The 16,769-nt window shown below is 35.5% G+C and overlaps 1 protein-coding gene across 1 annotated transcript in view; it reads left to right on the forward strand.

The window, feature by feature from the left end:
- Positions 1 to 16,769, forward strand: part of PTPN13 (protein tyrosine phosphatase non-receptor type 13) — a 196,595-nt gene that overhangs the window by 48,386 nt on the left and 131,440 nt on the right. The window contains exons 3-5 of the mRNA XM_049789778.1: positions 7,603 to 7,668; positions 9,499 to 9,684; positions 12,556 to 12,643. Coding sequence (XP_049645735.1) covers positions 7,603 to 7,668; positions 9,499 to 9,684; positions 12,556 to 12,643 — 340 coding nt within the window. The remainder of the gene's footprint in view (positions 1 to 7,602; positions 7,669 to 9,498; positions 9,685 to 12,555; positions 12,644 to 16,769) is intronic.

Consider the following 16,769-nt stretch of genomic DNA (forward strand, 5'->3'; position numbering starts at 1 on the left):
GAGGAAAATACAAAAGTAAATAGAAAACTGATCTTGATCAACATGTATAGAACATTTATATAAATGGCAGAGTGAAATTAATGCTGTATAAAAATCAAGTATTTGAAGAGGAACATTTAATTTTTAATATAGAACCATGCTGCAAAAAAAGTTAACATTTGAGCCATGCAAGGTAAGTAGAATTTAGAGCTGTGAAAAGGGTAGAATTAGGTATTTCAACCAAAATGATTAGTATGTGGAATGACAATATGTTACTAATATGGGGAAGTGGGCTGGAAGTGGTATAGGAGGTAATGTGTTTGCCTTGCATGCGGCTCCATGACTCAAATCCATGACACCCCTTATGGTCCTCAGGGTACCACTAGGTGCCTCAGAACAGAACCATAGGTAAGCCCTGAGTACCATTGTGTACACCGCTTCTCAAAATAAAAAGAATGCAAGAACATTTGGTCAGCTCTCATAAGCTAAAGCTAGAAGAGCATTAGCAACTGGGATGGTTATAGCTAGGGTCAGAGAGATAGTTCAGCAGTAAGATGTTTGCTTTGCATGTAACTGATCCATGTTAAATTCCTGGTACCACAGATGGTCCCCAAGCACTAACAGGAGTGTAAGAGCCAAGAGTAAATCCTGAGCAATGTTGGATGTGGTCCAAAAAAAAAAGAAGGGAGGGAGGAAGAGGAAGAAAAAAAAGGGAAGAGGGAGGAGAAGAGAATGGGGAGAGGAGAGAGAAGGGGGTTCTTGACAAGGAAGACCTCAAATATAATAAAAGTCTTTAATAGAAATCACTTCCAGGGGCCGGCGAGGTGGTAAGGTGTCTGCCTTGCAAGCGCTAGCCAAGGAAGGACCACGGTTCGATCCCCTGGAGTCCCATATGGTCTCCCCCAAGCCAGGGGCAATTTCTGAGCACTTAGCCAGGAGTAACCCCTTAGCATCAAATGGGTGTGGCCCGAAAAAAACAAAACAAAACAAAAATGAAATCACTTCTAGTATGATGCTATTGACATCAGAAGGATTTATTTTAATATACTTATATGTACCGTATTTTCCTGCATATAAGATGACTTTTGAAACAAAAAAAAGTCAACCAAAAATCGGGGGTCGTCTTATATGCTGAGTATATACCGAAAAATGTTTCAATATGCCACTAAAAGAAACAACAACAAAAAATCAGGCTGCATAGTTTCCAAATCTCTTTCTTGGGGGCTCCCAAACAGCACTCAGGAGATCTGGGGCCACTTCTAGCCAAACCCAGCTAACGATGTTGGTGATTCAGTGCTAGGGTCCAAGGATGGGGTGTTGTTTGGTTCATGTAGTGGGGGAGATTAACTGACGCCACCAGGGAATTGCCAGAAAAGGTGCCTATGAAAAGGGACCAATCACTGCCAGGCTGCTCGGACCGCCTCTCTGACTCAGCCAATCCAAGAAGGCTTTTGATGCATTCAAATTAGTCAATGTTCTGGACTCGAATCTACACTGTCAAAAGCCTGCTCAGATTGGCCAGAGTCAGAGAGGACGTCTATGACAGTATAACCTTTGAACCTTTGCTTGTTGTGATTGGCTCACTGTGGTACATACAGTTGCAGCACAGGAACGTTCTGTCTGATACAGCGAATATAGGCTTAAACCTATGTTTTAACTGCAAAATTAGGGGGTCGTCTTATATGCCCAGTCGTCTTGTACGCCGGAAAATATGGTATATGTTTATCATATGTAGCGGGCTGTGGATAATTTAAATATGGAACTTTTTAGATTGAAAATTATTTCATGTCATTCATAAATATGAAAATTTACATAGTTTTTTTAATAGTAAAATGCATTTAAATTATTTTTTTATGTTTTCTATTTTTGGTTTTTGAGCCACGGCACTCAGGAGTTACTCCTGGCTCTGCACACAGAAATCACTCTTCACAGGCTCGGGGAACTATATGGAATGCCATAGATCAAACCTGGGTCCATGCTGGGTTGGCCACATGCAAGGCAAACTCTCTATGACTGTGTTATTACTCTGGCCCATTTCATTTATATTTCAAATTTTCTTTATTTACATAGTTGGTCATAATACTTATTTTTGCCATTCAATGTTCAAACACTAATCCCACTACCAGTATAACATTATCTCCATCATTGTCCCCAGTTTCTCACACTTCCCCAAGACTGTACCTTGGCAGGTATGAATAACTTACTTGATCTTGCTTTCTACGATTAAGTGTTAATGGAATTATCCAAAAAATAACTTCACTGTAAGCAAATTTGGGAAAAAAATTTTTTTACAGTGGGGTCTTTAAGTCATTATATGAAGGTTTACTAAGCTGTTGCTAGTGAGAATTTGTTAAGGTTTTGTTTGTTGAGCTCAGGTGGCTTCTAGGATAATTTCTCATGTAATTTGGTGCATTTCTACTGAGATATCAGTATTGAAAAATATGGAGGTGTTGCGTGGTCACATATTTTTTTCATAAATATATAAATAAGCAGGGGCTGGAGCAATAGTACAAAAGAGAGGGGGTTGCCATGTATGTGAGTGACACAGGCTCAGTTCTTGTCACTCTATATGGTTCCCTCAGTCCTGTTAGGAGTGATCCCTTAGCACACACAAAGCCAAGAGTAAGGGTTTAGTATCCCCAAGTGTGCCCCCCAACCAGTATACACATATGTATGTATATACACACACAAAGTTAAATTACTTAAAAGTAAAAAAAAATGCAATTCCTAGCAGACTATTTTGAACAAGTAAAAGTACTATTGTGACATATTAAAAAGTTGTCTTCCGGGGCTGGAGAGATAGCATGGAGGTAAAGGCGTTTGCCTTTCATGCAAAAGGTCATCGGTTCGAATCCCGGCGTCCCATATGGGCCCCCGTGCCTGCCAGGAGCAAGTTCTGAGCATGGAGCCAGGAGTAACCCCTGAGCACTGCCGGGTGTGACCCAAAAAAAAAAAAAGTTGTCTTCCTTTAATGGGGCATGTTTTATAGACAGTACACATAATTTATCTAATTATGTAAATAGGAATTTTCATTTATTTGAATTTCTACTTTATAAACTACCTTGCCTCATTAACTAATTAGACATGGTTACATTGGATAGACTATAATCTTTTTGATATTCTGGCTTTTTGCTTTTTTTGGATTATTGTCTACTTTCTACTTTCTGCTAGCTTAGCACCATGCCAAACTTGTTCAGCAATTCTTTTGAAATCAGTATAATGGAATTAGAATCTGAATTAATTTTTTGTGATTTCTTTCTTTTTTTTTTTTTTTTTTTAATTTTGGGTCACATCTGGCAGTGCTCAGGGGTTACTCCTGGCTCTGCTCAGAAGTCATTCCTGGCAGGCTCTGGGACCCATATGGGATGCTGGGATTGGTCCTGCAGTGGCCATGTGCAAGGCAAACGCCTTACCGTTGTGCTATCGCTTCAGCCTTTTTTTGGTGATTTCTTTTCAAGAATATTGATAGATAATTTATTTTGTTGTACACTAAAGGAATTTTCATTTAAGCATTCATTGCCACACATTCTTAGTCTAAATACCAAGAATTTTGGTCTTTATAATTGCTGTATTTCTTGAAAAGAAAGAATCACCTTTATTTTATTAAATTAAAATTTTCTTTATTTACATCTTTTATATTTTAGACAGCTATTTTTCTGGACAAAGTAATCCACCCTCATTTTACCATAGTGTCTCAGACCTTCCACCACTGTCTTATCTATCCTTTGATCAGCCACTTTCCTTTCTGCCCCTCACTATTTGGTTATCACAATTTTGCAATTTAAAGTCAAAGATTTGACTTAATTTGATACTATTCCCTGGTTTTGTTTTCTGTATACTACAAATAGATGAGATCATACTGTACTTCTCTCTTACTTATCATTTAAGATGAAGCCCTCCCATCCACATCAATTGGATGTCCCTCCTGTCACATCCAAATTGCAGCACACTGCAGTATTTCATCATTTTTATAGCTGCATACAACTTTGTATATTTTTAAAAAATGTATAATTTTGTGTATTCTTTTCTATAGATATTTTACTCATATATAGAGGGCAGGGTTCTCTAGAGAACATGATCAATGGGATGTGTGCATATTTTTTATACCTAGGTAAATAAATCAGTAAAGATAGATAAGGAGATTTTTATTTTATGAAATTAGCTTATATAATGGTAGAATCTGATAAGCTCCAGCATTCATAAGTCTGCACATTTGAGATCCAAGAGAAACAATGGCATAGTTCTAGTTAGAGTTGGAAGTCATGAAAAACTTAAAGATTGATGTATAGCTCTGTTCTGAAGGCAGCAGGATTGAAACCCCACAAGAACTGCAATATCTGTTTAAGTCAAGCAGAAGGAACTCATTTACTTGGAGAGGTTCTTTTGTTTAGGTTCTTTTAAGCTTCTGTTGATTGGGTTGGGCCTATTTACATTTGGGACAGCAGTCCGTGTAGACGATTTAAATTTTAAGTTCATCATAACAGTCTCTCAGAAAAACACAGAATGCTTTTTGATCAAATACTAGCTGACACTTAGAATTAATTTTTATACTTGCATAATAGAAATCAGCAAGCATATACTTTCATAACCTACTTTTAAGAATGTTAGCATTTTATTGTCATGTACAAAAATGAACATAGAGTAATTCATTTAGCATATTGAAAACTAAATACAGGAAATAATGTTAAAATACTGTCAGTATCCTAAAGGCTCACAAAATGAAATTTGTTAAAAAGAATGATATTTTGTATCAGGACTGTTCCCTGAGTGCAGAGCCACGAGTAAGCTTTGCACACTGCTGGATGTGGCCCAACAATAAAATAAAAAATACTATAAATGTATTTTAAGTGTGCAGTTATTCCATTTTGCTATTGCTATGAAGTCTTTTATATATGAAACTCTTTGAAAAGGCATTCACCTATAAAGTTCTTTGAAAAGTAAACTAAAGAGAAATATGATACAAATAATCTGTACTGTACCATCTTGAACTTCATACACATTTAATTGAATGCAGTAGTTGCATATTGAATATCTACTTTTACAACTGTGTCAGTTGCTGTGAAGATGATACTACGTAAAACTCCCTCAAGGAAGTCAGGGGCACATTACAACTATATTATAGCTTTTATTAATCAGTTGCTTCATTAGAGATGCAAATGAAATACAAAGTATTTTATGGTAAAATTTTTATGCAGTTTGCAATTTATATAGAATACATGCTAGATTAAAATTATTGCTAAAATTCCACAAGTGGGATTGACAGATATTACAATTGACAGCTAAAGAAATTCCATAAGAATTTCTTAAAAAGAAGATGAGAAATCAACCTGGTGTTGTGATCGTCAATGAAATCTTTTTTTTTTTTTTTTTTTTTTTTTTTTTTGGTTTTTGGGCCACACCCAGTAACGCTCAGGGGTTACTCCTGGCTATGCGCTCAGAAGTTGCTCCTGGCTTGGGGGACCATATGGGACACCGGGGGATCGAACCGCGGTCCGTCCAAGGCTACCGCAGGCAAGGCAGGCGCACCTTACCTTTAGCGCCACCACCCGGCCCCTTGTCAATGAAATCTTAACAGAATTTAATAGCCTGAAATAATTATACATCAAGGCCAGATGGGATTTACTTGAGGCATTAAAGAGTAGTTCAACATATGCAAATCAATGAATGCAATATACTACAAAAAGTAAAAATAAAATCATATTAATAGATTCAGAGAAAACTTTTGATAAGATTCATTATCATTTTTATTTATTTATTTATTTAAACAGCATGATTACAAAAACGTTTGTAGTTGGGAATGCAACCAGTGGTTTTTCTGCTAGCAGATTTTGAGTTGTGGGAAGGAGGTAGAAGTTTTCCTCCTTCACTTGTTTGATAATTTTACTTCAAATGCTTTGACATGTGATTGCATTTCACAGATTAACTTCCCCATTCCTTGAAGTTGCACATTGAAATTGTTGAGTAGTTCTGTTACATCTGTGAGAAAGGCAAGGTACCATTTCCATTTTGCATCATTGAGTTTTGGTACTTCTTTGCTTTTTGAAAGTAGAAAAGATGTAATATGTGGAAATAACTCATAGAAATATTTCAAAAACTCCCTAAACTCAGGTAACAGACTTTTATGTGATATTGACCTCTGGTTACCTCCAGGCTGGCTTCTAGCACTACCAGACCTAAGACGTGTCATATTATTGGCACATTTCCTGAATCATTAGCCTGCCATGATAGGCTGAATATCACCAGTAAAGGCTACTAACTGCCTCCTCCTAGTTCTGCGGAAGCCCCTTGCTCCAAAATTCTGCAATGAAGTTTTTTCTTCTGTTCTCAGATTTATTAAAAACCAAAATCTTTATAAAACTTTTTGTAGTCTAGACTTGAGCAAGAACTCTTACAATTTGTTAGAAATGCAAAATAATCTAATTTGTATGTAACGGAATCTGATTACTGTTCATCAAAACTATAAATGATTTTCTCTTTGATTCATCGTCTTAGAAAATCACTAAGAAAAATAGCTGCAAGTAAAGAATTTCTTTGTATTTAGGGCCACACCCAGCTATACTCAGGGCTTCTGTGATTAGGGATCACTCCTGGCTGTCACTCTGGGGACCATATATAGTGGCAGGAATTGAACCAGGGTTGGCTGATTGTAAGGCAATCACTTCACCCCCTGTAATAGCTCTTTAGTCCTGGAACATTATTTATAATAGCAGTATTAGGAAAAATTCTACTTGCCCTTTGAGAACTGATTGGTTAATTGAACAGTTGGTTAAATGAACAATGCCATAGGTGCAAAATTAATTTCTGTGCTGCAGTAAAAGCAAAATTAATATCTGTGCGCAGTGAAAAGCGGCGTTTGCCTTGCAAGCAGCCAATCCAGGACCTAAGGTAGTTGGTTCGAATCCCGGCGTCCTATATGGTCCCCCGTGCCTGCCGGGAGCTATTTCTGAGCAGATAGCCAGGAGTAACCCCTGAGCACCGCCGGGTGTGGCCCAAAACCAAAAAAAAAAAGGTGAATGACAAGATCTGAATCAGTATAATGTAGTATGTTTTCTCTTTTTAGATGGATAGTTAAGATTTCTGAATTGTTAAAAAGGGAATTGAGAATTAGAGATCTGTCATATTTGTATATTAAATATCTGTTAAGATTTACCTGAATTTACATAAGAAACAAAAATAACCAATAAAGTGATTACTCATAGAAGATAAGTACTGAAATAGTGGGAAAAGCCTATTCTAATGATTTCTTTTCTTTTTTAAGCTCTCATAATTTTATGCAAAAATATAAAAGCATGATTTTCTCATTGTACATTTAGTATTTTCTGTGGTACAAAAATATACAAGTATGGGCTGGAGAGATAGCACAGTGGTGGGGCGTTGGCTTTGCATGTGACCGGCCGGGGAGGGACCCAGTTCGATTCCCGGCATCCCATGTTCCCCTAGCCTGCCAGGGCTGATTTCTGAGTGCAGAGCCAGGAATAATCCCTGAGCACCACTGGATGTGGCCCAAGAACCAATCAATCAATTAAAAAAGTTTAAAGAAATAAATATACAAATAATATATGCTATTTGCTTTTTTTTCGAAATGTATTTGATCCTTAAGTACTTTAAAAATTCTATTCCTAGATCCATATTTATTCTCTTGGAATGACATTATATTGGGGCGCTGACCATGAAGTACCTCAGAGCCAAGTAAGTTTGTACAGTTTCATGTTTTTTTAAGTGCAAACATAGTCTAAGTCTAACATAGAATATTAGACTCAGTTCTAACAGTTCACCTTAATGCTGGTAGTTCACATTAATGTCATACTCAAATAATAAAATACCGTGGAAAAGATCTTAGAATGATCTCAGAATATATTCTAAGACATTTGTCATTATTATTATTAGTATTAGTATTAGTATTATGCCTACAAATTTTGCATCAAAATCTTTGTTGCTTAATTATTGCATTGACACTCAGGCTTCAGCTTCAGGCGGCATTTGCTCCATAAATTATATGCATCTTTTGGGGGGGAAAAAGTGTGTCTTATGGTACGAAAAGTACTATGTTTTCCTACCCTTGTCCTGCAAATACAGTATTTCATGAAAGTAATACTTCTGAGGTCATAGATTCTGCTGTCTCTGGGTTACTTTCAGTCATTATTTTCTAAAGTAATTTTTTGTTTCTAAAGATTAATTATAAACAAGGTAGTAGATAATACTTATAAAATAAATATATTTCTTCTAAGCTAAAATATATGTGGGATTAGATTTTATTTTAAGGCCAAATATTTTAATATTCCTTAAAGATAAATGAGAAAACTAAATTATTACTCTAGATAATATACTACATAGTTTAATTTACCTTCATATATGATCTCAGTTACATTTAGTATCTTGTACTCTGATTAAGTCAGATCTTCATTATCTAAATTGGACAGAATGTGTACATTTTTACTTTTACTTTGTTATCAGAAGTCATGATTATTTTGGAAATATATAGTATCAATTCTACAGTAGTAAGCATACTAAAAAATATAGTGTTCCGTGCCTGTGAAGTTCCACTTGTAAATAGAGTCAACTGTATAACCAGTTACAACACAGTCGTGAGAGAATTGGGGGAAATGAGGGGCTCTATGAAAAGACAAGAGTTGGAAGGTCTACTTGGAGAATTAGGATAGTTTCTTAAAGGACATTACATCTAAGTTGAGATTATGTGTGTCAAGTATCCAAGATAAAAAATGGAGTGCTCTTGTGAAAACTTACGTTTAAGCTAAAGTGCCAATTTAAATTCCTATAAGCAATGCTTCATATTTTCATTAATTTTACTTTTAACCATCTGTTGAGTGTTCAATAACTTCTTTTTATGGTTTAATTTACTTCATTGATATTCTTATTGGCCACTTGGATATAATTGCCTTTATATTAGTTCTTATTAAAAGAAACATAGGCATTAAAGCATTGGAAATTTCTAAGTTATCACAAAAGTATCAAATTATATTTAACACATATTGAATATTATATTTTAATATTATAAATTGTCCAGTCCACCAAAGTGCTTTTTATTAAAATATCTGACTAACCAAACATATCTACTTTTTTTTTTATCAGATTAGAAAGTAGTTTTTCCTTATAGTAATTTTCAACTTGAGATCTATTCTTTAAACATCTTCTAATAGGGGATTGGAGAAGTAGTATTGTAGGTAATGTACATTCCTTAGATGCAGCCAACCCAAATTTCATCATTGATAACCTATATTCATTATGGTTCCCTGAGCACTGTCAGAAGTGATCCCTGAATATAGAACCAGAGTAAGCCTTGAGCATTGCCAGGTGTGCCCCTCCCTTAAAATTATAACCAAAAAAAATTTAATAATTTTCTGAATAATAAAATGTTAAAATATGTTACTGGATAAGGAATTTATGGTCTCCTAGTATTTGAAGTATGCTTGGCATAGTTCCTGTACTTTCTAGTTTCCTGTAATTATATGATGTTAGGTAAATTTTACTCATACCTATCTTTTCCCCTCTTATATTCAGCCTATCAAGCTTGGAGATCATCTCAACAGTATACTTCTTGGAATGTGTGAGGATGTAATTTATGCTCGAGTTTCTGTTCGAACAGTCCTGGATGCTTGCAGTGCTCACGTTAGGAATAGCAACTGTGCACCTTCGTTTTCCTATGTGAAACAGTTGGTAAAACTTGTTCTGGGAAATCTCTCTGGGGTAAGCTACAGATCTAGGTGATACACGGTCAGAATTTTCAGTTCAGTAGCATGTCGGTATTTTATTTCATAAACTACATATGATGACATTTTCTCAATAAAGTCTATAAGCAGAATGTTGAATTTATTTGTAAGGTTTTTGTGTAAAACAGTGTTCAAACTTTAGAAGTCCTGTGGAATAGCTCAGTTTCTGAGTTTAATGAATTCAATTTTTTAGAGATTTATTCTAAAAAATATCATAGAATCAGAGCATGTCAGGGTTTAAAGTGTCTACTGGGGCCTAATTTCTAATCTCTTAAGGTCCTTTCAATAAAATCTGTGGATTTTAGTATTTCTTAAATGTGTTTTCTATCACTTTGTACTTTTTTTTCTTGGCTATTTATTTTTTCCTAGATCCCCTCATATTTCAAGCTGAACACTGACTTCTTATGTGCAGGGAATAAATATTTGTATTCCTTTCAAATTTTTCTTCCTTTCCTGAATACATAGAATCCCAGTAGTAACAGACACTTTAATAGTCCCATCTCTATATTTCTTAAGCCATATTCTATCATATTTGCCCTAGTTTGAATACATTATACACTCTACACCTATACTCTTTCCTTTTATGCTTTAATTATTTTGTAGGGTTGTTGTTTGCGGAGAGGTTTCCTTTTTTTTGGGGGTGGGGGGTCTTTTCTGGTTTGGGGGCCACATCTAGCTGTGCTCATACTTCTCCAGGCTCTGTGCTCAGGAGTCACTCTTGAGGGTATTTGGAGGACCCTCTGCAGGGTGGAAGATCTTGACAGTAGTCAGACACATATACAGCAAGTACCAAAACCTCTGTTTTATATCTTTGGGCCCCTTTTAGTTTTTTTGTTTTGCTTTGTTTGTGTTTTGGGACATATCTGGCAATGCTCAGGTTTGCTTCTGTCTCTGTGCCTTGGAGTCATTTCCAGGAGTGCTTGATGGGTCATGTGACAAATAGATAAAAGCATGCACTTAGATCACTGAGCTGCCTCTCCTGCCTTAATTTTTTGTTCTTTTAGGATATGGCTTCTGAACATGATCTCTCTTTCTCCATTTTATAAACTACATACAAATTTCCTACTGTCACATAGTGTTCTTGTTAATTTCCTCCTAATTTCTCACCCCTGAGTTTTAAGTTTTGTCCTTTTAAGTGGATGTAATATGACTATTAGAAATATATCTAAATTCAACATACTTTGTCAGTTGACTTGACAACTGAGAGCTTGTTCTTAAGAAATAGTTTGTAAAACATAGCTGATAGAAGCTTTGTGTCACTAGTGAAAGGAATGTTGGTCATTGAGACTTCTTGACCACCTATTTCCCTGATTTATCTAGAACTTCCCCCATATGAACTGATTTGTTTGGTTTGTTTCTGTCTTTGATTATTTTCAAGTTAATCTATGAAAACTACTAAAGGAAAAGTTCCTTAAGTGGAATTAAATATATTTACATTGCAGAACTTCTCAGAGCCTTTAATATACTAGACTACACTAGCCAACCTTTAAGGCATACAGGTGAAATATTTCCCAAATGGAATTTAATTTTCCAAGGACAACATTCTCCTGATACTACTGCTTTCGAAAACACCTCTTGAAAAAGGCTAGTCTGTATGAACTTCTTCACTTGGTACTTGAGAAAACTAAGACCCACATTGTTAATAAGACCTAAGTTTCGGGGCCCGGAGAGATAGCACAGCGGTGTTTGACTTGCAAGCAGCCAACTCAGAACCTAAGGTGGTTGGTTCGAATCCCGGTGTCCCATATGGTCCCCCGTGCCTGCCAGGAGCTATTTCTGAGCAGACAGCCAGGAGTAACCCCTGAGCGCCACTGGGTGTGGCCCAAAAACCATTAAAAAAAAAAACATAAAAAAAAAACACACAAAAAAAAAAAGACCTAAGTTTCCTATTAGTTCAAGTATTGTATTGCACCAGATTTTCTTTAATACTTTTGTTCTCCTGACTGATTTTACTCTTATAGTAAAATTGCTGAAAATGTTTTTCCTTTTGCCTTTCCATGAAGAAATATTCCTTGGAGCAGGGGTGGTGGCTTACAAGGCTAGAGCACATACTTTTCATGTGGAAACTAGTAGCCTGAGGCTCAATTCCCAGCACTGCCTTGTCCTCTTAACATGGGGGAAATGATACCACCTATGAATGCCCTCCTTCCTCCCAAAAGAAACATTTCTTCATTGTTTTTTTATTTTGGGTTTTATACATATTTGTTTAGGAAGGGGGATATAAAGCAAACTTAAGAAATAATTTTACTCAAGCCTTTTCGTAGGAAACATATTTTTAATATATTACCAGAGGTTTATAATCCATGTTTAACAAGTTTTACTAAATGTCTATGAATTTGTGGAAACACCTGTATGTATGCTCTTAGTAATAGATTTAAGTCATTTTTTTTTACTATTTTATCTTTCCTTTCTTAAAGTTTTCATATACCAGAATTGCTATATTTTAAAATTATAATCTAATATTGGAGATAAATGTAGTGATCAATTTGGAAAAAATAATGCTCCAACTTTAATATTTTTGAATGGAACTCAGCTAACTGTTTTAAATTGAGTAACTTTGCTCCTGATAAGTAGCTTATTCATTAATAGTTATTCATAAATAACTTTTTATTTCCTGATGATGATCAGAACTTACCTACATAAAGCTTATCCAAGTAATATATAAATAACACAGATGGACTGTTTTTATCTTAATACTGTTATCCCCCTCTCAAAGTGTTCAGTGTCATTCTGTAGAGAGTAACTCAAAAAAAAAAAAAAGCAAATTGGAGTTTTTGGTGACTTTTTTATTGTTGATGTTTTGTTTTGTTTTGTTTTGTCAAATTTGATTCATGATCACTGTATACAGGTGGACCAACCTTCCCATAACACTGAACAGAAGCCTGATCGAAGTCAGGCTATTCGAGACCGATTGAGAGGGAAAGGATTGCCAACAGGTAAGAGCATAGTATTAGGAAATGTTCAGGTGTTATCTTTTTCTGTTGTTCCTTTGGAAAAAAAAATATTTAGGTGATTTGTAAATAGAACCGTTAAGACCATAATTAGAATATAAGTGTACAAAGCGGAGGTAGAGAGAGGAATATTGGTTAGTTCAATATATTACTAATTAAAGTAATGTAGAAAACATCATTGACATCAGAACTTCTCCATGAATATTTTTCTGTCATTATTATTAGCAATGATCTCGTTTATTTATTTTATCGTGGTATTATTTACTTAAAATACTTTTAAAGCTAGATGATAAAGCATATATGCTTAAGACATAAGTACTAGTGAAACAAACAAGTTATTTTTGTTATCTGCCAATAGTATTATTATGACTCCTGTGTAATTATTAAATTTTGGGTGATAGATTAGTAGAAATTCCAGAAATGTATAATTAGAATAGAAAAAAATTTTTATATGGAAGTTTTATCTTTCAATTTAAATTTTAGACATTACTCATAAAATAAACTGTTGATCTTGATAATTAATTTTTTTATTTCCATCAAACATTTTGTTGTTTTGGTTTTTGGGCCACACCCGGTGACTCAGCTCAGGGGTTACTCCTGGCTATGTGCTCAGAAATTGCTCCTGGCTTGGGGGACCATATGGGATGCCGGGGATCGAACTGAGGTCTGTAGGCAAACACCCTACCTCTGTGCTATCACTCTGGCTCCTCATCAAACAATTTAATAATATTAATCAAAAATTCAGACTAATTCTAAGTGAAATATTTTATTCTTAAACTTAGAGCTAGGAAGGAGTAGTTATTACTTAAATATATATATTTTAATTTTTATTGTGACCAAAGTGCATTACAAATCTTTCACTGCATCATTTATGGTACATAGTGACAATGAATGAAGCATTGTAATTGATAATAAGATAACTAGAATATATGTATCTTACTTTGAATGTATCAAAATTCTATGTGAAAATAAAATATGGATGTCCAATTTTCTTGCACAATTCATAGCTCTGAAAAGAGAAAAGAATCTAACTTAAGCAGCAACTTGTTTCTAATAGACTGATTCTATAATGGTACTAATTCTTTTGGTACTCCTATTTTACTTATTGTGAATAAGGACTTTTTCTGAAACAATACCTTAGCTTTTTAGGCTTTCACATGTTTATAATGCTTGAGGGCAATTTCAACTGTGTTTTAATTATTTCTTTTTTCTAAGCAAAACAGACATTATTTATTTTATTTGTCTTTTTACTCTTCTTCCCTCTCTCCCTTTTCTCTTTTCCTATTCATTCTTATTTCTTTCTGGTAGTCTTCATCTCTCATTGATCATTAACAAGTGAACATCTTATGGAGTTGAGCTCTGTTGTTTGTTGAATAAGTAAATGTGTTGTTATTATTTATATTTAAAGTTTTTTCTAGAAATAAAAATTATTTTATCATTTATCTCTACCCATCATGAATCTATAGAAAAAATTATCCTGCATTAGCTTATAAAATTTACAAGACACTACCATGTCTTAGATTGTTACTTTCAACGATTAATATTATTGCAAGCAGTAATTATATATAATGTTTTAGAGGTAGCAGTTAAAGACTTAAATAAATCAATACTCACTCTATACATACACTAAATAACTCGTTATTTACTAATCATTCACATATATACATTATATATATTTGGGTCATACTTGATGGTACTCATGGGCTACACTGTGACCCCTGGAGTCACTCTTGGCAATGTTGGGAGCACCATAGGATGATGGGTCAAAACTGGTTTCTTTTTTGTTTTGGTTTTGGTTTTTGGTTTTTGGATCACACCCGGCTGTGCTCAGGGGTTACTCCTGACTCTACGCTCATAAATCGCCCCTGGCAGGTTCGGGGGACCATCTGGGATGCCAGGATTTGAATCACTGTCCTTCTGCATGCAAGGCAAATGCCCTACCTCCATGCTATCTCTCCGACCCCTCAAAACTGGTTTCTTGCATCCAAAGTCTGCCTTGCCCATTATCTCATCTGTCCTATATATGCACTTAAAATAAAAAGAGATACCTGACACCGGATAGTATGGAAGTTAAAGCTTTCATAAGACTTTATGCTTTTCATCTGGATGTCCCTGGTTCAATTTGTGTTTCAAATCCAATTCCATAGGGCCCCCAAGCATTGCTGAATGTGACTCTAGAGGCCACTGAGCAAGCATCAGTTGTAAGCATCCTCACACAAGCACCACCACCAAAGTTAAACTTTCTGGACTTGGTAGTGGTGTGGAAAATGGTAGATACAAAGGTTAGGAAAAGCCTACTGTATTAAGTACATTTATTGGAAGAGAAAGGATTGGAGCCACACTTGGTAATGTTCAGAAGCTACCCTAGAAGCTGGGCTCTAGGTCACTCCCAACTGTGCTCAAGGGATCATGTGATGTAAAGAAGCCTGTTGCATTGCAAAACATGTTCTCTGCTCTTTTAGCCATCTCTTTAACTTAGAACATTCATCTTATAGATGACATTACAACAATACAAATCCTTTTCCATTGAATAAATATAAGTAAAGGCTTCATAGAAATATTGGATATAATATTGTATTGTAACTGGAGGCCTGGGTAGGCCACATCCAGAAGTTCTCTAGGTGCTGTTCCTGGCTCTGTGACCAGGAAATACCCCTAGTAGTGTTTGGGGGGTATGTTGTGCCAGGGATTGAAGCCAGAGTTCATAGGATCAAATCAATAGCCTTTACCCTGTACTATCTCTTTGGCCCTTTAATATAATTTTGATGTTTTCTAAGGAAATGTATGGTTTAATTTTTAAATAACCTATTTTAAATTATAAGTGCTTGCAAATTCGAAAGGGAAATAAGCTATAGTATAACCATTTGGCTCATATTATTAGACTTTTATTATAAAAACAGAAAAGCCAGGTTTCATTATTTTATTTTTGATTTTGGGTGCACATCAGATGTACTCAGGGGCTACTGCATCCAGGTGCTCATGTGTCCAGGTATCGCATGTGGTGGTGCTCAGAACCATGTGGTGCTAGGTATTGAATCCCACGCTTCAATCATACAGTCCAACTTATTGAGCATTCTCCATGTTCTCTACAATAAATCTGTATGAGTGGTAACCAGGGATCCTACTCAGGGTCTCAAAAAGTTAAGCTAAGGGCACTATGCCTGGCCGTGTGAAATGTCAAGTTTTAAATGAAATTAGTCATACATTTTATTTGTGACTTTGTTTTTATAATGTTATAATATAATATTAAGTCAATATAGTGTTTATAATATTAAGGAACATTATTATTGTTATAATTATATATTATTGTATATGGATTATTATCTAATATCACTTTTTTCCCTTGTGGTATTGGAGCTCAAACCTAGGTCCTTACACGCAAGTTCTCTAACACTGAGCTACCTCTAATAGCGCTTTAGAAATCTGGGAATCAGGGCCGGAGAGATAGCATGGAGGTAAGGCGTTTGCCTTTCATGCAGAAGGTCATCAGTTCAAATCCCGGTGTCCCATATGGTCCCCCGTGCCTGCCAGGAGCAATTTCTGAGCCTGGAGCCAGGAATAACCCCTGAGCACTGCCGGGTGTGACCCAAAAACCACAAAAAAAAAAAAAAAAATCTGGGAATCAATAGGTTTTTCAAATGCAATATTCTAGGATTTACTGTAATGACTTGAAGAAAATTCAGAGAAATCTGGGGGAAAAATTTTAAAGAAAGTCTTTATATTGTCCCTTAATTTAGTTTTCTGTGAGTTATATCTTACTGCTCTGGAAGTGGGACTTTTTACCAAAGCAGTGGTAAAAGGGACCATTCGTTTTTTTGTTGTTTTTTTTTTTAAATAAAATCTTTATTTAAGCACCATAATTATAAGCATGATTGTAGTTGGGTTTCAGTCATAAACAGAGCACCCCCCTTCACAAGTGCAACCTTCCCACCACTAATGCTCCCTCTCTTTCCTCCCCCCAGCACCTGCCTGTATTTGACTCAGGCATTCCAGGCTCTTGAGGCCTCCAGGTTCAGCACTGGGGTCCTGCAATGTGTTTCTACCTATTGATAGTGCAATACCCAGCAGTTGTGGGGTGCAAAAAGAAAAAGTTAATGGCCAAAACTGTCTT

The sequence above is a fragment of the Suncus etruscus genome, chromosome 16 (assembly GCF_024139225.1).
Source record: "Suncus etruscus isolate mSunEtr1 chromosome 16, mSunEtr1.pri.cur, whole genome shotgun sequence".
Taxonomy (NCBI): Eukaryota; Metazoa; Chordata; class Mammalia; order Eulipotyphla; family Soricidae; genus Suncus; species Suncus etruscus.